Here is a 25,000-nt window from a genome sequence, read left to right on the forward strand (position 1 = left end):
CACAAATAAAGTTAATGAGATCAACCAGTTCCATCAGCTTCCATTTTTTGTTAGCAACATTAGCATGGAGAAACCAGATCTTTGAGGAACACTGGAAATGTACAATTATATGCAAAGCTCTGTTTTTGTGTGTGTGTGTGTGTGTGTGTGTGTGTGTGTGTGTGTGTGTGTGTGTGTGGGTACCTGATATGGCTCTGCATCTGTGTGGGTTTTTCTCCAGCGATTTGTATCCGTCCGCACACACACACTTGTAAGTCCCATATGTGTTAATACACTGCTGGCTGCACGGGAATCTCTCAACACACTCGTTAATGTCCACACACGTTCGTCCATCCATCTTCAAGCGAAAACCAGGCCAGCATACACACTGGAGTGCGCACACACACACACACACACACACACACACACAAAAGCATGAAGCCTATTATAAGTGCCATCTAATCTATTATTATTAAGACATTCCATCCTATACTTCTTTCTGGCTCCTCCCCTGACTCTGCCCCTTTTTTACCTATAAATTTGAGCTTTTGATTTGTATGTGAACAGAAACCTGGTGTGTTCCCCCCAGGCAGGTAGGAACACATCCATCACCATGAGATCTTCTGAGTGATCTCCGTCTGTCTCCATCTGATGTGTGAAGTGGAATTTATTCCAGAATTTTCAGTGTTTAGATATTCAAGCGCTGGTGTGATTCATGGAAACGTCTGAACTCTCACACGTCCAATTCACCATACTGCCTATTTCACAGCTGTTTCATAGCCACCTTAATGAGCATGCAGACGAAAAGCAGACCAGTGTGTGTGTGTGTGTGTGTGTGTGTGGTTTAGGTGTTGGTTTGAAAATTGAATTCAGAAGGCAGCAGGAGGTGGCAGAATGACAGTGCTCTGTGTAAATAGGAGAGAGTTAACACCTAATCAAACCTGAAAAAATAAACCCATCTAAACAGAAGAAAGAAAGTGAAGCATCTGCTCTGAAAAAGAAAATGTAGAATAAAATCAGGACTAAACTTCTCCTCGTGCTCCTCACTGTAAAAAAAAAAAGGTCGAAAGTTGATTGGAACTCCTGGCGGTTGTAGCAGGTCTGAGGGTAGGAGATGATGTGGAGCTGACGAAGCGAGGCGGTGTGTGTGTTCCTGCCAAAAATGTCACATCGCAGCAGCACTTTACAGTAACATGTGCCAAACCTGTCCTACCTGCCAAGCCTTCTCCCTGTGTGTGTGTGTGTGTGTGTGTGTGTGTGTGTGTGTGTTGTCAGATGGTGTGCCATTTCCTGACATTCCTGCTTGTCGCTCTGCTTTATCATTAGTGATGGTATCAGGGAAAAGGCCGATGCAGAGCACACACTCAACTTAAACACATCTGAAGAAAAACTGATTTCTGTCCTCAACTACATCATGAGAAACCATCACTCATCATCTACATCATGAGAAACCATCCCTCATCATCTACATCATGAGAAATCATCACTCATCATCAAAATCATGAGAAACCATCACTCATCATCTACATCATCTACACCATAAGAAACCATCACACATCATCTACATCATGAGAAACCATCACACATTATCTACATCATGAGAAACCATCATTCATCATCTACATCATGAGAAACCATCACACATCATCTACATCATGAGAAACCATCATTCATCATCTACATCATGAGAAACCATCACTCATCATCTACATCATCTACATCATGAGAAATCATCACTCATCATCTACATCATGAGAAACCATCACTCATCATCTACAACATGAGAAACCATCATTCATCATCTACAACATGAGAAACCATCACTCATCATCAAAATCATGAGAAACCATCCTCATCATCTACATCATGAGAAACCATCACACATCATCTACATCATGAGAAACCATCCTCATCATCTACACCATAAGAAACCATCACACATCATCTACATCATGAGAAACCATCACACATCATCTACATCATGAGAAACCATCACACATCATCTACATCATGAGAAACCATCACACATCATCTACATCATGAGAAACCATCATTCATCATCTACAACATGAGAAACCATCACACATCATCTACATCATGAGAAATCATCACTCATCATCTACATCATCTACATCATGAGAAACCATCACACATCATCTACATCATCTACATCATGAAATCATCACTCATCATCAAAATCATGAGAAATAATCACTCATCCTCTACAGCATGAAACCACACACACACACACACACACACACACACACACACACAAAAGCATGAAGCCTATTATAAGTGCCATCTAATCTATTATTATTAAGACATTCCATCCTATACTTCTTTCTGGCTCCTCCCCTGACTCTGCCCCTTTTTTACCTATAAATTTGAGCTTTTGATTTGTATGTGAACAGAAACCTGGTGTGTTCCCCCAGGCAGGTAGGAACACATCCATCACCATGAGATCTTCTGAGTGATCTCCGTCTGTCTCCATCTGATGTGTGAAGTGGAATTTATTCCAGAATTTTCAGTGTTTAGATATTCAAGCGCTGGTGTGATTCATGGAAACGTCTGAACTCTCACACGTCCAATTCACCATACTGCATATTTCACAGCTGTTTCATAGCCACCTTAATGAGCATGCAGACGAAAAGCAGACCTGTGTGTGTGTGTGTGTGTGTGTGTGTGTGTGTGTGTGTGTTGTCAGATGGTGTGCCATTTCCTGACATTCCTGCTTGTCGCTCTGCTTTATCATTAGTGATGGTATCAGGAAAAGGCCGATGCAGAGCACACACTCAACTTAAACACATCTGAAGAAAAACTGATTTCTGTCCTCAACTACATCATGAGAAACCATCACACATCATCTACATCATGAGAAACCATCACTCATCATCAAAATCATGAGAAACCATCATTCATCATCTACATCATGAGAAATCATCACTCATCATCAAAATCATGAGAAACCATCATTCATCATCTACATCATGAGAAACCATCACATCATCTACATCATGAGAAACCATCACTCATCATCAAAATCATGAGAAACCATCACATCATCTACATCATGAGAAACCATCACATCATCTACATCATGAAATCATCACTCATCATCTAAATCATGAGAAATAATCACTCATCCTCTACAGCATGAAACCACACACACACACACACACACACACACACACACACACACACACACACACACACCTTGTAGCCCACAGGCAGGTCGTAACAGTCCTGTGCACTGATTAACTTGTCTGTTCAAACACTCGTTTACGTTGCAGTTCCTCTCGTCTGATTGGTCTCCGCAGTCGCCGTGGAGATCGCACACGCTCAGCAACGGCACGCAGCGTCCGTTAGCGCACATGAAAAACGAGCCGTTGCACAAACTTTCTAAATCACAGCAAAACACAAACATACACACGTTTATCTGCAGAAGGTCAGGCGTGACATCACACATCATCTACATCATGAAATCATCACTCATCATCTACAACATGAGAAACCATCATTCATCATCTACATCATCTACATCATCTACATCATGAGAAACCATCATTCATCATCTACATCATCTACATCATGAGAAACCATCCCTCATCATCTACATCATCTACATCATGAAATCATCACTCATCATCTACAACATGAGAAACCATCATTCATCATCTACAACATGAGAAACCATCACACATCATCAGTACAACGTTCCAGCAGGGGTTTCCTCCACATCTGGACTTCAATCAATCGTTTAAACAAGCCTTGCCTGCAGCCGAACACTTGGGGTTCAGTGGTGCTTCATCCGATTGGTCGAGACAGTCATGGAATCCGTCGCACTCCCATTGGATGCTGGGCAAGCACCGCCCATCTGAGCACTGAAACTCCGCCTTCCACAGGCAGGATATTCTACAAGGAATAAAGAGGAACATTATTTCATGTTTATTCATGTAGAGTTACAACACGACTCAGACTACCAGACTACTTTTCCTACGTAAAATCCTCAACAACTGTTTTGGTGACGTTTCATCACCTGTCCAGCTTCTTTTGTTAATGTGTTTGTAAATAAATCAATTTCTTCTCCTCTGGCAGTTTGTTGTGGAATAAAAACAGCTCTGAAATCCACATTAATAGATGTGAGACTGTGCAGTTTACTACAAATGTGGTTTGTGAGCTCTGACTACTGATGCTCTCTCTCAGAAAAGCGGAGGGAGACACAGAGAGACAGGTGGAGACACAGTAAAGCAGAGGGAGACAGAGAGAGAAGGAGACACAGAGTCACATGGAGACACAGAGAGACAGGTGGAGACACAGTAAAGCAGAGGGAGACAGAGAGAGAAGGAGACACAGAGTCACATGGAGACACAGAGAGATAGAGGAAGAGACAGAATGAGAATGAAATAAGAGGTGAATATTGATACTCACTGCACTGGAGTGATTCATCAGATCCGTCACCACAGTCATCATCACGATCACATACAAACCTCTGTGGGATGCAGTCACCATTACTGCACCCAAACGCCTCCTCAGAACACGAGAGATTCAGAGCTGAGAGACAGAGAGAGAAGGAGACACAGAGTCACATGGAGACACAGAGAGACAGGTGGAGACACAGTAAAGCAGAGGGAGACAGAGAGAGAAGGAGACACAGAGAGACAGGTGGAGACACAGTAAAGCAGAGGGAGACAGAGAGAGAAGGAGACACAGAGTCACATGGAGACACAGAGAGACAGGTGGAGACACAGTAAAGCAGAGGGAGACAGAGAGAGAAGGAGACACAGAGTCACATGGAGACACAGAGAGACAGGTGGAGACACAGTAAAGCAGAGGGAGACAGAGAGAGAAGGAGACACAGAGTCACATGGAGACACAGAGAGACAGGTGGAGACACAGTAAAGCAGAGGGAGACAGAGAGAGAAGGAGACACAGAGTCACATGGAGACACAGAGAGACAGGTGGAGACACAGTAAAGCAGAGGGAGACAGAGAGAGAAGGAGACACAGAGTCACATGGAGACACAGAGAGACAGGTGGAGACACAGTAAAGCAGAGGGAGACAGAGAGAGAAGGAGACACAGAGTCACATGGAGACACAGAGAGACAGGTGGAGACACAGTAAAGCAGAGGGAGACAGAGAGAGAAGGAGACACAGAGTCACATGGAGACACAGAGAGACAGGTGGAGACACAGTAAAGCAGAGGGAGACAGAGAGAGAAGGAGACACAGAGTCACATGGAGACACAGAGAGACAGGTGGAGACACAGTAAAGCAGAGGGAGACAGAGAGAGAAGGAGACACAGAGTCACATGGAGACACAGAGAGACAGGTGGAGACACAGTAAAGCAGAGGGAGACAGAGAGAGAAGGAGACACAGAGTCACATGGAGACACAGAGAGACAGGTGGAGACACAGTAAAGCAGAGGGAGACAGAGAGAGAAGGAGACACAGAGAGACAGGTGGAGACACAGTAAAGCAGAGGGAGACAGAGAGAGAAGGAGACACAGAGTCACATGGAGACACAGAGAGACAGGTGGAGACACAGTAAAGCAGAGGGAGACAGAGAGAGAAGGAGACACAGAGTCACATGGAGACACAGAGAGACAGGTGGAGACACAGTAAAGCAGAGGGAGACAGAGAGAGAAGGAGACACAGAGTCACATGGAGACACAGAGAGACAGGTGGAGACACAGTAAAGCAGAGGGAGACAGAGAGAGAAGGAGACACAGAGTCACATGGAGACACAGAGAGACAGGTGGAGACACAGTAAAGCAGAGGGAGACAGAGAGAGAAGGAGACACAGAGAGACAGGTGGAGACACAGTAAAGCAGAGGGAGACAGAGAGAGAAGGAGACACAGAGTCACATGGAGACACAGAGAGACAGGTGGAGACACAGTAAAGCAGAGGGAGACAGAGAGAGAAGGAGACACAGAGTCACATGGAGACACAGAGAGACAGGTGGAGACACAGTAAAGCAGAGGGAGACAGAGAGAGAAGGAGACACAGAGAGACAGGTGGAGACACAGTAAAGCAGAGGGAGACAGAGAGAGAAGGAGACACAGAGTCACATGGAGACACAGAGAGACAGGTGGAGACACAGTAAAGCAGAGGGAGACAGAGAGAGAAGGAGACACAGAGTCACATGGAGACACAGAGAGACAGGTGGAGACACAGTAAAGCAGAGGGAGACAGAGAGAGAAGGAGACACAGAGTCACATGGAGACACAGAGAGATAAATTAAACCCGACTTGGAGAAACTCTTTGCAGATACACCCCTCTTGAAATTTCAGCATTGCATGTTTTGCAAATCGCTCTCCACACACCGCAGACATGTTGCTCTTATCCAGATAACCGTGTGCTGCTGCGCTTTTTATTGCGTCATTACAATTGTGTTTCTGCCGTGTTGTTTCGGTGATTTAAGTATTTCCGAAAATTCTCGGTGCATCTCTGTAATTTATGATTGGCCTCATGCCAAGGTCTGATATACCGCAAAGTTTCCCAGTAGGTAAGCTCATTTAAGTCTTAAAAATACCGTATTGAACTTAAGCAAAGCGAACACGCACATTAAAAATCAAACACACACAAACTTCGAAAGGACATAAGAGCCGCATGAAACCAGCCAAAGAGGCATGCGGCTCGCGAGCCTGAGTTGGCCACCCCTGATCTACATCATGAGAAACCATCACTTATCATCTACATCATCTACATCATGAGAAACCATCACTCATCATCTACATCATGAGAAACCATCATTCATCATCTACATCATCTACATCATGAGAAACCATCACTCATCATCTACATCATTTACATCATGAGAAACCATCATTCATCATCTACATCATGAAAAACCATCACTCATCATCTACATCATGAGAAACCATCCCTCATCATTTACATCATGAGAAATCATCACTCATCATCTACACCATAAGAAACCATCACACATCATCTACATCATGAGAAACCATCATTCATCATCTACAACATGAGAAACCATCACTCATCATCTACAACATGAGAAACCATCACTCATCATCTAAATCATGAGAAATAATCACTCATCCTCTACAGCATGAGAAACCACACACACACACACACACACACACACACGCACACCTTGTAGCCCACAGGCAGGTCGTAACAGTCCTGTGTGCACTGATTAACTTGTCTGTTCAAACACTCGTTTACGTTGCAGTTCCTCTCGTCTGATTGGTCTCCGCAGTCGTCGTGGAGATCGCACACGCTCAGCAACGGCACGCAGCGTCCGTTAGCGCACATGAAAAACGAGCCGTTGCACAAACTTTCTAAATCACAGCAAAACACAAACATACACACGTTTATCTGCAGAAGGTCAGACGTGACATCACACATCATCAGTACAACGTTCCAGCAGGGGTTTCCTCCACATCTGGACTTCAATCAATCGTTTAAACAAGCCTTGCCTGCAGCCGAACACTTGGGGTTCAGTGGTGCTTCATCCGATTGGTCGAGACAGTCATGGAATCCGTCGCACTCCCATTGGATGCTGGGCAAGCACCGCCCATCTGAGCACTGAAACTCCGCCTTCCCACAGGCAGGATATTCTACAAGGAATAAAGAGGAACATTATTTCATGTTTATTCATGTAGAGTTACAACACGACTCAGACTACCAGACTACTTTTCCTACGTAAAAATCCTCAACAACTGTTTTGGTGACGTTTCATCACCTGTCCAGCTTCTTTTGTTAATGTGTTTGTAAATAAATCAATTTCTTCTCCTCTGGCAGTTTGTTGTGGAATAAAAACAGCTCTGAAATCCACATTAATAGATGTGAGACTGTGCAGTTTACTACAAATGTGGTTTGTGAGCTCTGACTACTGATGCTCTCTCTCAGAAAAGCGGAGGGAGACACAGAGAGACAGGTGGAGACAGAAAAACAGAGGAAGATACAGAGAGACAGGTGGAGACACAGTAAAGCAGAGGGAGACAGAGAGAGAAGGAGACACAGAGTCACATGGAGACACAGAGAGAGAGAGAGAGAGAGAGAGAGAGAGGGAAACACAGTCACATGGAGACACAGAGAGAGATAGAGGAAGAAACAGAATGAGAATGAAATAAGAGGTGAATATTGATACTCACTGCACTGGAGTGATTCATCAGATCCGTCACCACAGTCATCATCACGATCACATACAAACCTCTGTGGGATGCAGTCACCATTACTGCACCCAAACGCCTCCTCAGAACACGAGAGATTCAGAGCTGAGAGACAGAGAGAGAAAAAGTGTGAGAGTGTGAGTGTTAGTGTGAGTGTGTGTGCATGTGTTAGTGTGAGTGTGTGTGTGTTAGTGTGAGTGTGTGTTTGTGTGTGTGTGTGTGTGTGTTAGCGTGAGTGTGTGTGAGTGTCTGTTAGTGAGTGTGAGTGTGAGTGTGTGTTAGTGTGAGAGTGTAAGTGTGTGTGTGTTTGTGTGAGTGTGTGTGTGTGTGAGTGTGTGTGTGTGTTAGTGTGACTATGTGTATTAGTGTGAGTGTGTGTGTGTTAGTGTGAGAGTGAGTGTGTGTGTGTGAGTGTGTGTTACCGTGAGAGTGTAAGTGAGTGTGTGTTAGTGTGAGAGTGTTTGGCGCTTTACCACATCCGGCTGTTGCAAGTTCATCACTACCATCCGGACAGTCTCTCTCTCCATCACACACCCATCGTCTCGACACACACACGTATGACTCGGGGCAGCGGAACGCCTCAGGGGCACATGACACCGAGCCTACAGGGGACAAAGGGGTATGAGAAAAAGGGGCAAGGGGCTTTTAGATAGATTTATTCTCTGACTCTCCAAGTGACTGACTCACTTTCTGACTTTATCTCACCCACCCTCTCACCCACCCTCTCACCCACCCCTGGGGTAGTACTCGCTCATGATGACAATCAGCTCGTGTTCGCTCTTTAATGTTGGGCTGTAAATCCACAAAAACAATCAAATAGTTTGAAATAAAAACTAACTATTGCAGCCTCTTTAAGACTGATTTAGTTCCTCTGACAAATCAGACACCAATCACACACACACACACACACACACACACACACACACAGCTAAATAAGGAAAGTACCACAGAGCTGAGGGTTTTCGTCGGCGCCGTCGCCGCAGTCATCCTCTCCGTCACACAGCCACTGACGAGACACACATCTGCTCAGGAAGCAGGAAAACTGATCACTCGCACACGAGAAATCTACAAACACAAACACATTCATTATTACAAGTTTAAATGACTCAAATATACAAATAAGTAGAACAAAACAACATTAACACAATAACAGCAGACCTCAGTCTGAGCAAACAGGTATCCTCAACCCTCATTCTGAACACTGGCATCCCACAGGGCTGTGTTCTGAGCCCACTACTCTACTCCTTGTTCACCCATGACTGTGGCTCCTCTGTATAACACAACATCTTCATCACGTTTGCAGATGACACCACATTGGTAGGCCAGATCAGCAACAACGTCGATCAATTCACACACCAGTTCTGGTTAAGAAGGCACAACAATGCCCGTGGTTCTTGAGGAGTCGTAAGAAAGCGCATCTGTCCCCAGAGAGTCTAACAAGTTTTTACTGCTGCATCATTGTGAGCATCCTGACCAACTCCATCACTGTATGGTACGGAGGCTCCACTGTGTGTGAACACAAAGCCCTACAGAGGCTGGTCAAAATTGCCCAACGCATCACTGGCACCCAACTACCTGCCACTGAGCACCTTCACCACAGCACTTCTCTACACCACTGTGTAGAGCTCACAGCATCATCAAGGACTCTTCACATCCCACTGACAAACTTTTTAACCTGCTTCCATCAAGAAGGAGATACAGGAACATACACACCAGAACCAGCAGGTTCGGGGCCAGCTTTTTTCCCTCCACCATCACCCTAGTGATTTGATATTGTGATTTGTGGTGAGAGTAGGGAGCAGGTGGAGAAGATCCTGGAGAGGTGGAGGTAAGTGTTGGAGAGAAGAGGAATGAAAGTCGGAGTAAGATAGAGTACATGTGTGTGAATGAGAGGGAGGGCAGTGGAGGGGTGCGGTGTGTGTGTGTGTGTGTGTGTGTGTGTGTGTGTGTGTGTGTGTATATGTGTGTGTGTGTGTGTGTGTGATGAGGTGAACACGCTGCTTCTGCTGGAGATGATGTATGTGGAGGTGCAGTTGTGGAGTCATAATGGAGTCATAATGATGGGATTAAGAGTTTGATTTGTTCAGGACAGAATAAAAAAACACCTGGATTATATTCAGAGCAGGAGAACCGAACCAGGATCCTCCAGATCTTCCTTTGTTTCTCCAGACACGAGTCCAGCAGAGGTCTCAGAGCGTCAAAACAAGTCCAAGTGAAAAAGTGATTTAACTCAGAACCATTAACGACGTGTTTTTCGGGTTTGTACACACATTTCACACCCTCTCTGATTTAAGTGATTTCCTTTGCGCTCACACCTACATTATATCTGAAGCCCCGCCCCTTATCACTCTCACCTACTCTTACCGCTTTGCGGTGAAGTGCGGTGTGAAAGCAAACACACACAATCGAGTCATGTTTCAATAAAGAGCTAAAGCTATAATAATGTGTGTGTGTGTGTGTGTGTGTGTGTGTGTGTGTTAAATAGAAAGGCTGTGATGAGAAGAGTGTTTATTTTTATTCCAGTGGATTTTGTTGATTTATTTTTCTGTTTATTTTAATGTTGTTGAATGTGTTTACAAGCACCAAACGCAATTATCAACATAGTTATAATTATTGTGAACAGCATTCTAACTCTCTCATACACACACACACACACACACACACACACACACACACACATACAGGAGGTGAGTTTGCTCACTAGCTGAGTGATTTAGGGATTTAAAAATAGAAATCAAGGTCACAGAGAGAGAGAGAGAGGCAGAGAGGGAGAAAGGGAAAAAAAAGAGGGAGAGTGTAAGGAGTGTGAGGGGAAAGTGTGAGAAGAATGTGGGGAATGTGTAAGGAAAGTGTGATAAGTGTGTGAGGAGTGTGTGAGGAGAGTGCGAGGACAGAGTGGGGAGTGTGCGAGGAGTGTGTGAGGAGTGTGCTAGGAGTGTGTAAGAAGAGTGTGAGGTGAATGTGAGGAGAGTGTGAGGAGTGTGCGAGGAGTGTGAGGAGTGTGTGAAGAGAATGTGAGGAGTGTGTGAGGAGATTGTGTGGAGTGTGCTAAGAGTGTGCTAGCAGTGTGTGAGGAGTGTGTGAGGAGGTGCGAGGAGAACGTGAGGAGTGTGTGAAGGGAATGTGAGGAGTGCGTGAGGAGAGTGTGAGGAGTGTGCTAGGAGTGTGTGAGGAGGTGTGAGGTGAATGTGAGGAGAGTGTGAGGAGTGTGTGAGGTGTGTGAGGAGAATGTGAGGAGATTGTGGAGTGTGCTAGCAGTGTGTGCTAGCAGTGTGTGAGGAGTGTGTGAGGTGTGCGAGGAGAATGTGAGGTGTGTGAGGAGATTGTGTGGAGTGTGCTAAGAGTGTGCTAGCAGTGTGCTAAGAGTGTGCTAGCAGTGTGTGAGGAGTGTGTGAGGAGTGTGTGAGGAGAATGAGAGGAGTGTGTGAGGAGAATGTGAGGAGTGTGCGAGGAGAATGTGAGGAGTGTGTAAGGAGTGTGTGAAGAGAATGTGAGGAGTGTGTGAAGAGAATGTGAGGAGTGTGTGTGGAGTGTGCTAGGAGTGTGTGAGGAGAACATGAGGAGAACGTGAGGAGTGTGTGAGGAGTGTGTGTAGCAGTGTATTTGCAGTAAACCCTGAAACACATGATGAATTAATCACAGAAACAGTTCTCACCGCAGTGCAGCTCATCCTCTCCGTCCTTACAGTCTTTCTGTCCATCACACAGCCACGCAGAGGAAATACAGCCTCCACTGGGGCAGGAGAACAGACCCGGGGTACACACCTGACCTACAGGGGCTGAGGAGGACCAACACGTAAACATGAACAACAACAACAACAACAACAACAAGAGGGAGATTTTGTCAGGGGATTTCTATTATGCAGTGTGTGTGTGTGTGTGTGTGTGTGTGTGTGTGTGTGTGTGTGTGTGTATATACAAAGGTGTGTGTGTGTGTGTGTTGGAGGTATTACAAGAGGTAAAAGAAAATATTTGCGACTCTTTTATGCTGTAAATAATGAAGTAAAGAAGCATACGTTGGCAGTGTGTTTCGTCTGAGGAATCTCCACAGTCGTCCACTCCGTCACACACCCAGTGTGGGAGAACACATAGAGACGTGGAGTTACACCTGAGAAACACACCATCATGCACTCGCACCCCCAACAGCTGGTAATCAACACAGTCTACACGGCCTGAAAACACACACACACACACACACACACACACACACACACACACACACACACACACACACACACACACACACACAGGAGAGCAGGCATTAACACACTAACACAGCGAGAGGTGAGTGTGTGAATGCAGACTTATCTTACTGCAGTTGTTTTCATCTGAAGCGTCTGCGCAGTCGATGATCTGATCACACCAGGACGTCTGCGACACACACAATCCATCTGCACAACGCTGCTCTGAGGACAAGCACACTTCTGAGAACATTACACACACACACACACACACACATATACACACACCAGGGTTAAAATCAACACATCACACAAACTAATAAATAAATAAAATGTCAATCAACAGACAGAGATGGGTGGTTGGGTGGGTAGGTGGACCAATGGACAGATGTATAGATGGATAGACAGATGAAAAGATGGATGGACAGATGGATAGAGGGACAAAAGGACAGAGGCATAGACAGATGGATGTTCTTACTATTGCAGAAGGCTTCATCTGAGTTATCACCACAGTCATTCACTCCATCACAGAAACGAGTGTAATGCACACAGCGCTGATTATTACACCGTTTATACCCTCCTCTACACACTTGCTTCTCTACAGAGAGAGAAAGAGAGAGAAAGAGAGAGAGAGAGAGAGATGTGCGGAGAGAAAGAGGGAGAGAGTGAGAAAGAGGGAGAGAGAGAGAGAGAGAGAGAGAGAGAGAGAGAGAGAGAGAGAAAGACAGGGAGAGAGAGAGAGAGAGAGAGAGAAAGACAGAGACGGGGCGTTTGATGTGTGTTTGTTGTGGGTTTTTTTTGTGTATTTGATGTGTGTTTAATGTGGGTTTTTTGTGTTTGATGTTAATGTTTGTTTTCTGTTTGGTGTTTGTCGTGTTTGATGTGTGTTAGCCAGATGTCCTTTTATGACCTTTAAGCTGGATGTTGATGTTGATGAACACGCTTTAGATTAGAAGCTTCTGTCTTTCAGTGCTGTCAAATACGGTGTTTCTTCTGAAATGTTTCTTGAATTTAAGTAAATTTATTAAACTTTCAAATTTAGCAAAAAAATGATTCCTTTTAATAACTCCTTTACCACTTTGTGTCCAATGAAATGCTGAATAATAAGCACCTCCCACCTCCTTTCTGATTAAACCCCACAAATATACCATTTCGAGTGACCATTTCATCCACATGTGCTTTTATAAGATCCACTCTTCTGGGAAGATGTTCCACTAGTTTTTGTCAAGTCAAGTGGCTTTTATTGTCATTTCTACTATACACAAGTGGTACATCCAGAACCCTGGTGCTACACTAAACAACACAAAGCTACAAAACAGTAGAAGATTTAAAGATTCCAGCAGTCAGGGATTACATTCATCATGTTCAATAAAGCTGAAGCTCCATAGAAAGAGATCTTCAACTGATGGAAAGCAGATCTTCATGGGGCTTTCTTTCTTTCTATCTTTCTTTCTTTCTTTCTTTCTTTCTTTCTTTCTTTCTCTCTCTCTCTCTCTCTCTCTCTCTCTCTTATTGTTCAAATGAGTAATGATTCATGATGAATCTCAGGATCAGTGAGTACAAAAGTTTAAAGTACAAAAGAGAAAGTTGGTGTTCAGAGTCGAGTGATGCAGCTGCTTTACTGAGATCTTACTGGTTATTACTGAAATATTACTGAGATCTTACTGGATTATTACTGGGCTATTGCTGAGATATAACTGATATATTGCTGGGATATTAATGTGTTATTACTGGGATATTACTGGGATATTACTGATACAACTGGGTTGTTACTGGGATATCTCTGGTTTATTACTGGAATATTATTGGTTATTAATAGGTTATTGCTGAGATATTACTGGGTTAACGCTACGATATTTCTGGGACATTAAGATATTACTGGGATATTGCTGGGTTATTACTAATATTTCTGGGATAATACTGATATATAACTGGGTTATTATGGGGATATTGCTGACATATTAAGTCAAGTCAAGTTTATTTGTATAGCGCTTTTCACAACAGACATTGTCTCAAAGCAGCTTTACAGAAATCAACAGTCAAGGTGAACGGTGTGTGTTTATCCCTGATGAGCAGCCGTGGCGACTCTTTATTATTACTGGGATATTACTGGGTTATTACTGAGATATAGCTGAGATATTACTGGGATATGGCTGAGAGATGGCTGGGATATTACTGGGATATTGCTGAGATATTCAAGAAACTTGTTCCGTCATGTAAATGTCATGTAAATATAAAGTCATTGTATGACACGTCTTCATTGAGGTGATGAGCGCAGTGTGTGCTGTATATATCGCTGTAAGCACGTGTTACTATGGAAACCATAGTGTATCCTAGCAAATGAGTGTGTTAAAATACATGTCTGATCAGTGATCGACCAATTAGAGAGGAGAACAGTATTGTGAGATAAGGTGAAGTGAAGTGTGTCCCAAACACTCACCACAGTACTGTGTCCTCTCATCAGACTCGTCCATGCAGTGAGAGACGCCATCACACACCAGCTCATAGTCGATACACTCTCCACTCACACACTGAAACTCCGAGTGTGTGTTACAGGAAGAGTTCAGCACTGACACAAGAAAACACACCGTTACTGACACGGGAACATAACATCTATAACAACTAACACACACACACACACACGCACACACACACACACACAGACGAGAAAACACATTGTTACTGACACGGGAACATGACATCTATAACAACTAACACACACACACACACACAGACGAGAAAACACATCGTTACTGACACGAGAACATGACATCTATTACAACTAACACACACACACGCACACACAGGCGAGAAAACACATCGTTACTGACACGAGAACATGACATCTATTACAACTAACACACACACACACGCACACACACAGGCGAGAAAACACATCGTTACTGACACGAGAACATGACATTTAGAACAACTAACACACACACACACACACACACACACACACACACACACACACACACACACAGAGGAGAAAACACACGTTACTGACACAGGAACAGAACATCTATAACAATTAACACACACACACACACACACACACACACACACTGTTTAAATCAAACAAACTCAAACACTTTGTTAATGATTTATATAGATTATATTATAATGATTCTTGTTTGGATGGGGATCGGAATAAAATAAAAGAGAAAGAAACACAGACAGAGAGAGAGATAAAGTAAGAGAGAAAGAGAAAGACAGAGAGACAGATAAAGATGGAGAGAGACAGAGGAGACGGAGAGATGGAGAGAGACAGGGAGACAGAGAGAGATGGAGAGAGACAGAGGAGTCAGAGAGAGATGGAGAGACAGAGGAGACAGATATAGATGGAGAGAGACAGAGAGACAGATATAGATAGAGAGAGACAGAGAGATGGAAAGAGACAGGGAGACAGAGGATGGAGAGAGACAGAGGGAGTCAGAGAGAGATGGAGAGAGACAGAGGACTTACATACACATCTGTTATCATGCAGCAGTGTTCTCTCTCCTCGACAGGAGCAGGTGACAGTGGAGTTTGGGGTCAGAAGACAAAGGTCACTGCAGCCTCCATTATTCACATTACACAGGGACAGCTCACCTACACACACACACACACACACACACACACACACACACACACACAGATAAAATAAGTATAATAAAGGAAACAGTAATAGAAGAAGAATGGGGTGTGTGTGTGTGTGCGTGTTTTTAGGTGTGTACATGACAGCATGTGATTGGTCGGTGCACTGCTGATGATGTCATCATGTAAGATTATTGGACAGAACATACAGTGGAGTGAAGATCAGAAAATTATCTTTTTTCTTTCTTTCTTCATCTTACTTCTCGCTTCTTCTTCTTTATCATTCTTTCTCACATTTTTTTGTTTCACGCAATGCCTTTTACCTTGTTCGAATCAGAAAAGAGGACAAATAGAAAACTGCATTTAACACTCCCACTGGTCATTATGAGTATTTGGTTATGCCATTTGGCCTTACTCAAGCAGTGTTTCAAGCGCTCATAAACGACGTTTAAAGGGATATGTAAAATAAATTTTTCTTTGTCTACCTAGATGACATTTTGATATTTTCCCGCACTCTATCTGAACACGAAGACCATGTTAGGGCTGTTCTCGCTTGGCTCCTAGACAATTACTTATATGTCAAGCCCGAAAAATGATAGTTCCATGTTCCCCAGGTCCCCAAATCGCTAAATGGTCACCCGGGGATGGCCAAGATAACCAGATATTTAGAATCTTTGGTATTCCAAGAGACACTATATAGGACCGGGTTCACAATTTGCGTCACATTTTTGGAAAGCCTTTTGCCAACTTATTGGAGCCACTACTAGCCTCTTCTCTGGGTTCCACTCCGAATCCACTGGTCAGACGGAGAGGGTTAACCAGGACGTGTAGACAACCCTGAGGTGCATGGCATCCAAGAACCCCTCCTCCTGGTCCTCATACCTCATGTGGGCCGAATATGCCCATAACACACTGTACTCTTCAGCCCTCAGCATATCCCTATTTTAGTGCCAGTTCAGGTACCTTTCTCCTCTATTTCACAACCAAAAGCCTGAGGTTGATGTCGAATCGGCCAAACAATTCATCCGCTGTTGCCTAATTACCTGGAAACGTGCTTGGGCCTAGATAAATCAGGTCTCTCAAAGAACCCAAGTTCAGGCTAACCACCGCCGTTGCCCCACTCTGACCTCAAAAATATGAAAAGAAATGTCTATGAAATAAAGTGAATTGATATTGGGTATAATTTTATACATATTTCTGGACAAAAATAAATTAAAGCGTAAGTCAGTGATTCTGATGAGTTTCTGACCCTGATGGCCCTCCACTGACCAGAATGGTTGGGGAAAATATAATTAATATGGTACACGTTATCTCTCTCTCCATCAGTGAGGAATTAGAGAGACTGTGGCGATCTTCTTCTGCTTGTATCAGTTCCCCAGTGCTGCAGAGGAGTGTGTTGACTCCATCCTTGTCTGGTTTGCTGAGCATCATGCCCTTCAAACTGCTACATGTTTTCCTTCTTTTGTTTTTATTTCTTTTCCCTTTGTCTTGCTCTCTCTCTCTCTCTCTCTCTCTCTCTCCTATACATATAAATATAGCTGTATGGACATGGATGTCTCACCATCCCCACATATTGTGTTTCTCTTTACATTCTCCTGAAGATAATCAAGAGATTCTACTTCATATATCTGACCTGCATGTCTAAAGTTATGATAATTTGATTTAAATCCCTCATTCCTGAGATCAAGCAGATGGACAGATGGAAGGATGGACAGACAACTTGAACACACCGTAGCTCAGAGACCTGGCAATGTGTGTATAGAGGGTAATAAATTTAAACACACACATGAAGACTGCATTTAGGAACATAATAATAATATTACAGTAATCCCATTTATCGCCGTAAATACGTTCCAAAACCGCCCGCGATACACGAAAAACCCCTGAAAAAACTCTCACACACACTTTAAACACAAAGAAAACATTTGCAAGAATATAGCAAGATGAATTTTGTATAAATTTGTAGAAATACAGTTCAATTTCATTATTTCAACATAAAACTCTATAAAAACTAATGCAATTCCGCAATAAACCGAAGACGCAAGATTCGAACTGCGGTAAATTAGGGAGATTAGTGCAGTTATAATATAATAATATTAATAATATAATTATTATTATTAAAAAATAATATGTATACACTGTAATAATGTCATAATACCCATAACCATAAATGTGTTCAGCATTAATTAAATAATAATAAATAAAAAACAATTATAAAGCAACATTGATTTTCTCTCTCTGTCTGACACACACACACACTCACACACACACACACACACACTAGTGAAGGACGTCCCCACGACCTGCTGTGTGTGTGTGTGTGTGTGTGTGTGTGTGTGTGTGTGTGTGTGTGTGTGTGTGTGTGTGTGTGTGTGTGTGTGTGTGTGTGTGTGTGTGTGTGTGTGTGTGTGTGTGTGACCTGTATTTGCCACACAGCAGTGCAGCGAAGAGAGCAATGAGCCAAGACTGAACACACACACACACACACACACACATTATGCAAACTCACTATTAAGCCAAATCAGTCACCATGGCAACTAAGGGCACTTGCACCTACACTGAGTATTATGGGATGAGACCTGTGCTAAATGTAATGATTATGAGGAGTAATGGATGAAGGGATCAGATTAAGTCACTCAATTTTATACTGATGGGAGTAGAGAGTGTGTGTGTGTGTGTGTGTGTGTGTGTGTGTGTGTGTGTGTGTGTGAGAGACTGACAGTGCTGTGTGTCGTTAGCAACAGCAGTGATGGCCGTAGACTGCCGAGAGATTTGGTCTCTGATGACGGTGATGTTTTCTCCTGTAAGTTTATGAGCGCGCAGCACAGCCCGGCGTTCCTCATCCAACCAGAACAGGACGTCCCCATACAGAACCAAACCCGAGACAGACACGGAGCTCGACCTCATCACCACCTGCACCCGGGAGAGAGAGAGAGAGAGAGAGAGAGAGAGAGAAGAGAGAGAGATTGTTTAGATAACAACTCGTGAAAAATGTGTGTGTGTGTGTGTGTGTGTGTGTGTGTGTGTGTGTGTGTGTGTGTGCGTGCGTGTGAATGTGTGTATGCGTGTGTGTATGCTTGTGTGTGTGCGTGTGTGTGTATTATTAAAATTTCTATAAAACATGACATTTTTGCACTTTTCCTTTATGACATCGGAAACACCCCCCACTGTAGGAGTGTGTGAGAGAAATAAAACAGATTCTGAAAATGGACAGTGACGTCTACAACAGATTTAAAAAAACCCTGAAATTGCACGCAAACACACACTCACACAGGACAGGACGTGCGATTAGACCTGCACCTGCTCATGAAACATCTCCAAGCCTCTTTAGATCATCGATAAACACAGCTTATGTTCACAGATGTTCTCGAGAGGCTACATGAGCAGGTGTGGGAACGCTGTGACGTGATGTGACACGTGACCCAGGAGACCTTTCATGCGCATTTTAAGGTAAAAGAACATATAAAGTCTGGTCTAAGATCAAAATGTTCACATACAGAGGACAAATGATTTATTTATTAGTCGTCATCTTCTAGTGACGAGCTCATGCCAAAGCATTACGTTTCCCATCAGCCACTGCACCTGCTTGCTTCCAATCACATAACTGGTTCCTGTGTTTGACTTGTTTGCCGCGAGTTCCGTGTTTGTTTGTTTGTGTTTTTCTCTTTTAATAATCCTAAATTGTTTCTGTCTTCCTGACTTGTGACTGTAGTCAGGTAAACTCGACTACCACTATATTCATTGTCTCTCACTTTATCATATTTGTGCATCTTAACTCTGTTCGTGATTATGAGCACTATGCCGGCTGTGTGCCTGACTTTGAGCACAGGTGAGGACTCGTTCGATTTGCAAACAGTGGTGTTGGAGATGGAGGCTTTGGAGAAACAGATTCGCGAGCTGCATGAAAAGCATGCCCGGCTGCGAGAGCGGAAAGCGGCGCTGGAAACATCCCGGGCGGACGCGCACTCGTCCCAGGTAAATTCCCGGGTTGAACCTAACGCTCCCAGCACCTCAACTCCGCGCGTTTCTCTGCCCAGACCCAGCGCACCTACAACTCCGGCAAAGGTGCAACATGGACCCTGGATGCGGCAGCAGCGGAAGAGACAAGCCAAGCCCCGGTCAAAGACGTCTCCCCCACCACCACTACGGGCCTTCGAGATCTCGACCGAGAACCGCTTCGCCCCTCTCCGCGAGACGGAACGCGACACTGTGATTCTCGGAGATTCCATCGTCCGGCATGTCCGCTACGGAGCTAAAGGTAAGGTGCACACTCGCTGTTTTCCTGGTGCTCGTGTTCTTGATGTCGCTGCGCAGGTACCGCGATCCTGAAGAGAACTTGGAGCGGTTGTTCTTCATGCCGGAACGAACGACACCAGGCTGAGACAAACGGAGATCTTAAAGAGGGATTCCAGGATCCTGGTGGAGACAGTATGCAGCACATCACCCACAGCGAGGATCATAGTGTCAGGACCTCTTCCCACTTACCAGCGAGGGGCTGAGAAGTTTAGTAGACTTTTAGCTCTAAATGAATGGTTACAGTCATGGTGTCGAGAACATAAACTTCTCTTTGTTAATAACTGGAACTGTTTCTGGGGCGTCCTAGGTTCTTCCGCCCTGATGGCCTGCACCCCAGCAGAGTTGGAGCAGCAGTGCTATCAGATAACATCTCCAGGATACTTCACACCATCTGACTGGTAAGACATCAGGAAATCTTCGACAATGAGAACACGCATACAACAGACCAAATAGTTACAAGTTCACACACAGCCCAGTTTATAGAAACCGTATCTATTCCTCGTGTAGTAAAACCAAGAAGTAAATACACAAGATCCAGAAACAATCTCATTGAAGTTAAAACTGAAAATGCCAGATAAACAAACACCAAAAGTTTTAAAGTTTGGTCTTTTAAACATTAGATCACTTGCACCCAAAGCACTGATTATAAATAAGATGATCACAGAGAATAATCTCGATGCACTCTGTCTCACTGAGACCTGGATTAAACCAGGTGATTATATGGGTCTAAACGAGTCGACACCGTCAGGATATGTTTATAAGCATGAGCCCGTCAGACTGGTCGTGGGGGTGTAGGAACCATTTATACTGCTTCTCTTAATGTTAGTCAGATGTTAGGATTCAGCTTTAAATCATTTGAAGTGCTCGTTCTTCAAGTTGTACGTTCAGACAGACATAGAAAACTCGCTCTGGTCACCGTGTACAGACCCCCAGGACCCTCGCTGATTTTCTTCAAGAGTTTGCTTGTTTTCTATCAGATCTCTTGATCAATTTTGATAAAGTGCTGCTTGTAGGAGATTTTAATATTCATGTAGATGATGTAAACGATGCTCTAGGATTATCATTTGTTGACTTATTAAACTCTTTTGGGGTTAAACAAAAGCGTCACCAGACCAACTCATCGCTTTAACCACACACTAGACTTAATAATATCACACGGAGCAGCAACACTGATATAGATATTTTACCTCAGAGTGATGACATCACAGACCATTACCTCATACTGTACACACTACCGGTAGAGCAGATTAGCCGTGTTGCACCACGTTATCGACTTGGTAGGACTATTGTTCCAACCACTAAGGACAGATTCGTAAATAACCTGATTTATCTCAATTTCTCACTAAACCCATAACTACTAATAATCTTGATGAGATAACTAAGAACATAGACCTTATCCTCACTAGCACATTAGACACTGTTGCCCCATCCGGTTAAAAAGGTTAGAGAACAAGCACCTGCACCTTGGTATAATAGTCATACACATGCCCTCAAGAGAACAGCACGTAATCTGGAGAAAATGGAGGAAAACTAAATTGGAGGTATTTAGAATCGCGTATAAAGACAGTATGCTCAGCTACAGACAGGCGCTAAAAGCTGCTAGAGCTGAACACCTGAGCAAACTTATAGAAAACAACAAAAACAATCCCAGGTTCCTTTTCAGTACAGTAGCTAAACTAACTACAAATCAGGGCTCTGAAAATTGTGTTCCATCACAGTTTAGTAGTGAGGACTTTATGATTTTCTTCACTGAAAAATAGATAACATTAGAAAAACAATTGTGGCAGTTCAACCTCTGACAGCATCTCCTGAGACAGTGTTACCTTCAACTCCACAACTCCACTGTTTTACATGTATAGGACAGGAAGAGCTGTATAATGTTATTGCCAAAGCTAAATCGACAACATGTCAGTTAGATCCCATTCCTACTAAATTACTGAAGGAAGTGTTATATACAACTGGTGAACCTCTTCTGAATATTATTAACTCCTCACTATCGTTAGGACATGTCCCTAAATCCCTCAAGTTAGCAGTTATTAAGCCCCTCATTAAAAAACCTAATCTGGATCCAAACACGTTATCAAATTACAGACCAATTTCAAATCTCCCATTTATGTCTAAGATTTTAGAAAAGATTGTTGCTGCCCAGTTCTGTTCCTACCTGCAAGAGAACAATATCTTTGAAGAGTTTCAGTCAGGTTTCAGGCTCCATCATAGCACAGAAACTGCTCTAGTTAAAATAACTAATGACCTGTTTTTAGCTTCAGACCAAGGCTTCATCTCGCTGTTGGTTTTACTAGATCTTAGTGCTGCATTCGACACTATAGACCATGATCTCCTCCTAGATCGCTTACAAAATTACATCGGCATTCAGGGACAGGCATTAAGCTGGTTTAAATCCTACCTGTCCGATCGTTACCATTTCGTAGATTTAAATGGAGAGCTATCCAGGCTAATGCAAGTAAATTATGGCGTACCACAAGGTTCAGTTCTAGGACCCCTGCTCTTCACAATATACATCCTTCCGTTAGGAAATATTATTAGAAGGCATGGAATTAGCTTCCATTGTTATGCTGATGATACTCAGCTATATATCTCATCTAAACCAGGCGATACAGCTCAATTAACTCGAATAACTGAGTGTGTTAAGGAAATAAGAGATTGGATGACCCATAACTTTCTACTTTTAAATTCTGATAAGACTGAGATTTTGCTCATCGGCCCAAAAACTAGTATACAGACGCTCCAGCATCTCAACCTGCATTTAGACGGATGTTCTGTAACCACTAGTTCAACGGTAAAAGACCTGGGTGTTATTTTAGACAGCGACTTGTCTTTTAAAAATCATATCAACCAAGTTACAAAAACAGCCTTCTTTCACCTTAGAAATATTTCTAAGCTAAGAAACATGTTGTCTATATCCGATGCAGAGAAGCTCGTCCATGCGTTATGACCTCCAGAATAGACTACTGTAATGCATTACTAGGTGGATGTCCTGCATCATTAATAAACAAGCTTCAGTTAGTCCAGAATGCAGCAGCCAGAGTTCTTACAAGGTCAAGAAAATATGATCACATAACCCCGATCTTATCGTCCCTACATTGGCTTCCTGTTAAGTTTCGAATAGACTACAAACTATTACTTCTCACTTATAAAGCACTAAATGGTTTGGCTCCCATGTATCTATCCAGTCTTTTAACACGCTACAATCCCTCACGCTCCCTGAGATCTCAAAACTCTGGGATTCTAGTAGTTCCTAGAATAGCAAAGTCCACTAAAGGTGGTAGAGCATTTTCACATTTAGCTCCTAAACTCTGGAATAGTCTTCCTGACAGTGTTCGGGGCTCAGACACACTCTCCCAGTTTAAGTGTAGATTAAAAACATATCTTTTTAGCAAAGCCTACACATAACACACATCACATCATAACCTTGTGCTCCAGAACATCTGATCACATGCACATTATCAACTTGTGCTGTTAATATCATGAACAGCAGCTACGCTAATTCCTCTCCACTGCTTCTCTTTCTCTCCCCATCCCGAGACACCCTGAGGTTGCTCCAGCTCCAGTCACCTCCCACCTCGTGATGATTACAGACCTTTAAAGAAGTAGATGCCGAACTCACAAACATCCCGAACCATCTAGAGACGTACCAGTGCCATTTGGATCCCGCTACATGTGTGGAGTTTTGACATTGGACCTCCTGGAGTGTTTAAAGGCTCTGGCATGGAGAAGCTGATGCTGGATCTGTGGTGATCACAAATGCTGAGCTCATAAAACTCGGAGCTACTAACCATATAGACTGTATAAGACTGCAGAAAGAACATCACTTATAATCTTATACTCCAGTAATCATGTTAGTTCTCACTCTCCAGTGTTCTGTATTGTTGAAAGATTTATGATCAAACTCTTGATGTCACCCAGATGAGGATGGGTTCCCCTTTTGAGTCTGGTTCCTCTCAAGGTTTCTTCCTCATAACATCTAGGGAGTTTTTCCTTGCCACAGTCGCCACGGCTGCTCATCAGGGACAAATTCACACCATTCACCATCACTGTTGATTTGTGTAAAGCTGCTTTGAGACAATGTCTGTTGTGAAAAGCGCAATACAAATAAACTTGACTTGACTTGACTTTCACATTGATAGAGTGAAGACTGGCCTCGAGCCCACACCCACCAGGAGAGTCATCCTTCTAGTAGAGGTGTGGGTGGTGCTGAGACGGATCAGGGGCAGAGGGGCGGGGCAGAGGGGCAGGGCAGGGGCAGATGGGCGGGGCAGAGAGGTGGGGCAGGGGCAGAGAAGCGGGGCTGGGGCAGAGAGACGGGGCAGAGAAAAAAAGAGTGACAAAATAGTGGCTGCAGGGTGAGCAGGATCTGTCTCTCAGCTTAAACTTTGTTTGTGAAACACCTTTGGGATTTGTTTTGTGGGTTTGTAGTGTGGCAAATCTCTCTCTCTCTCTCTCTCTCTCACACACACACACACACACACACACACACACACACCACACACAGAGAGGTGTAAAAGACTCACATGTCTAAGAGAACCGTCAAATTCACATCTCTCCACAGAACCCAGAGTGCTGTCAGAGAAGTAAAGTTTCTCGGCTCGATGGTCGATGGTCAGAGAGCTCGGGGTCACGAGTCCCTCACTGACAATCACCCGAACGCCACGCCCCCACACTGACGCCCTCATAATACTGCTCTTCAGCTCAGTCCAATCTGTCCAGAACATCAGACTGAAGGAGAATAAGAGGAAAAGCGGTAGAGGGGAGAGAGAGAGAGAGAGAGAGAGAGAGAGAGAGAGAGAGAGGATTTGAGATCACTGTC

General features: G+C 43.7%; 1 protein-coding gene across 1 annotated transcript in view; it reads right to left on the minus strand.

Moving 5' to 3' along the window:
- Nucleotides 1-25,000, minus strand: part of LOC124379760 (low-density lipoprotein receptor-related protein 1B-like) — a 201,326-nt gene that overhangs the window by 41,661 nt on the left and 134,665 nt on the right. The window contains 14 exon segments of the mRNA XM_046840329.1: nucleotides 184-367; nucleotides 7,099-7,286; nucleotides 7,425-7,565; nucleotides 8,103-8,225; nucleotides 8,594-8,722; nucleotides 9,066-9,185; nucleotides 11,776-11,898; nucleotides 12,136-12,291; nucleotides 12,433-12,543; nucleotides 12,779-12,898; nucleotides 14,741-14,869; nucleotides 15,769-15,894; nucleotides 18,600-18,792; nucleotides 24,705-24,909. Coding sequence (XP_046696285.1) covers nucleotides 184-367; nucleotides 7,099-7,286; nucleotides 7,425-7,565; nucleotides 8,103-8,225; nucleotides 8,594-8,722; nucleotides 9,066-9,185; nucleotides 11,776-11,898; nucleotides 12,136-12,291; nucleotides 12,433-12,543; nucleotides 12,779-12,898; nucleotides 14,741-14,869; nucleotides 15,769-15,894; nucleotides 18,600-18,792; nucleotides 24,705-24,909 — 2,048 coding nt within the window.

The sequence above is a fragment of the Silurus meridionalis genome, chromosome 26 (genome assembly GCF_014805685.1).
Source record: "Silurus meridionalis isolate SWU-2019-XX chromosome 26, ASM1480568v1, whole genome shotgun sequence".
NCBI classification, from domain to species: domain Eukaryota; kingdom Metazoa; phylum Chordata; class Actinopteri; order Siluriformes; family Siluridae; genus Silurus; species Silurus meridionalis.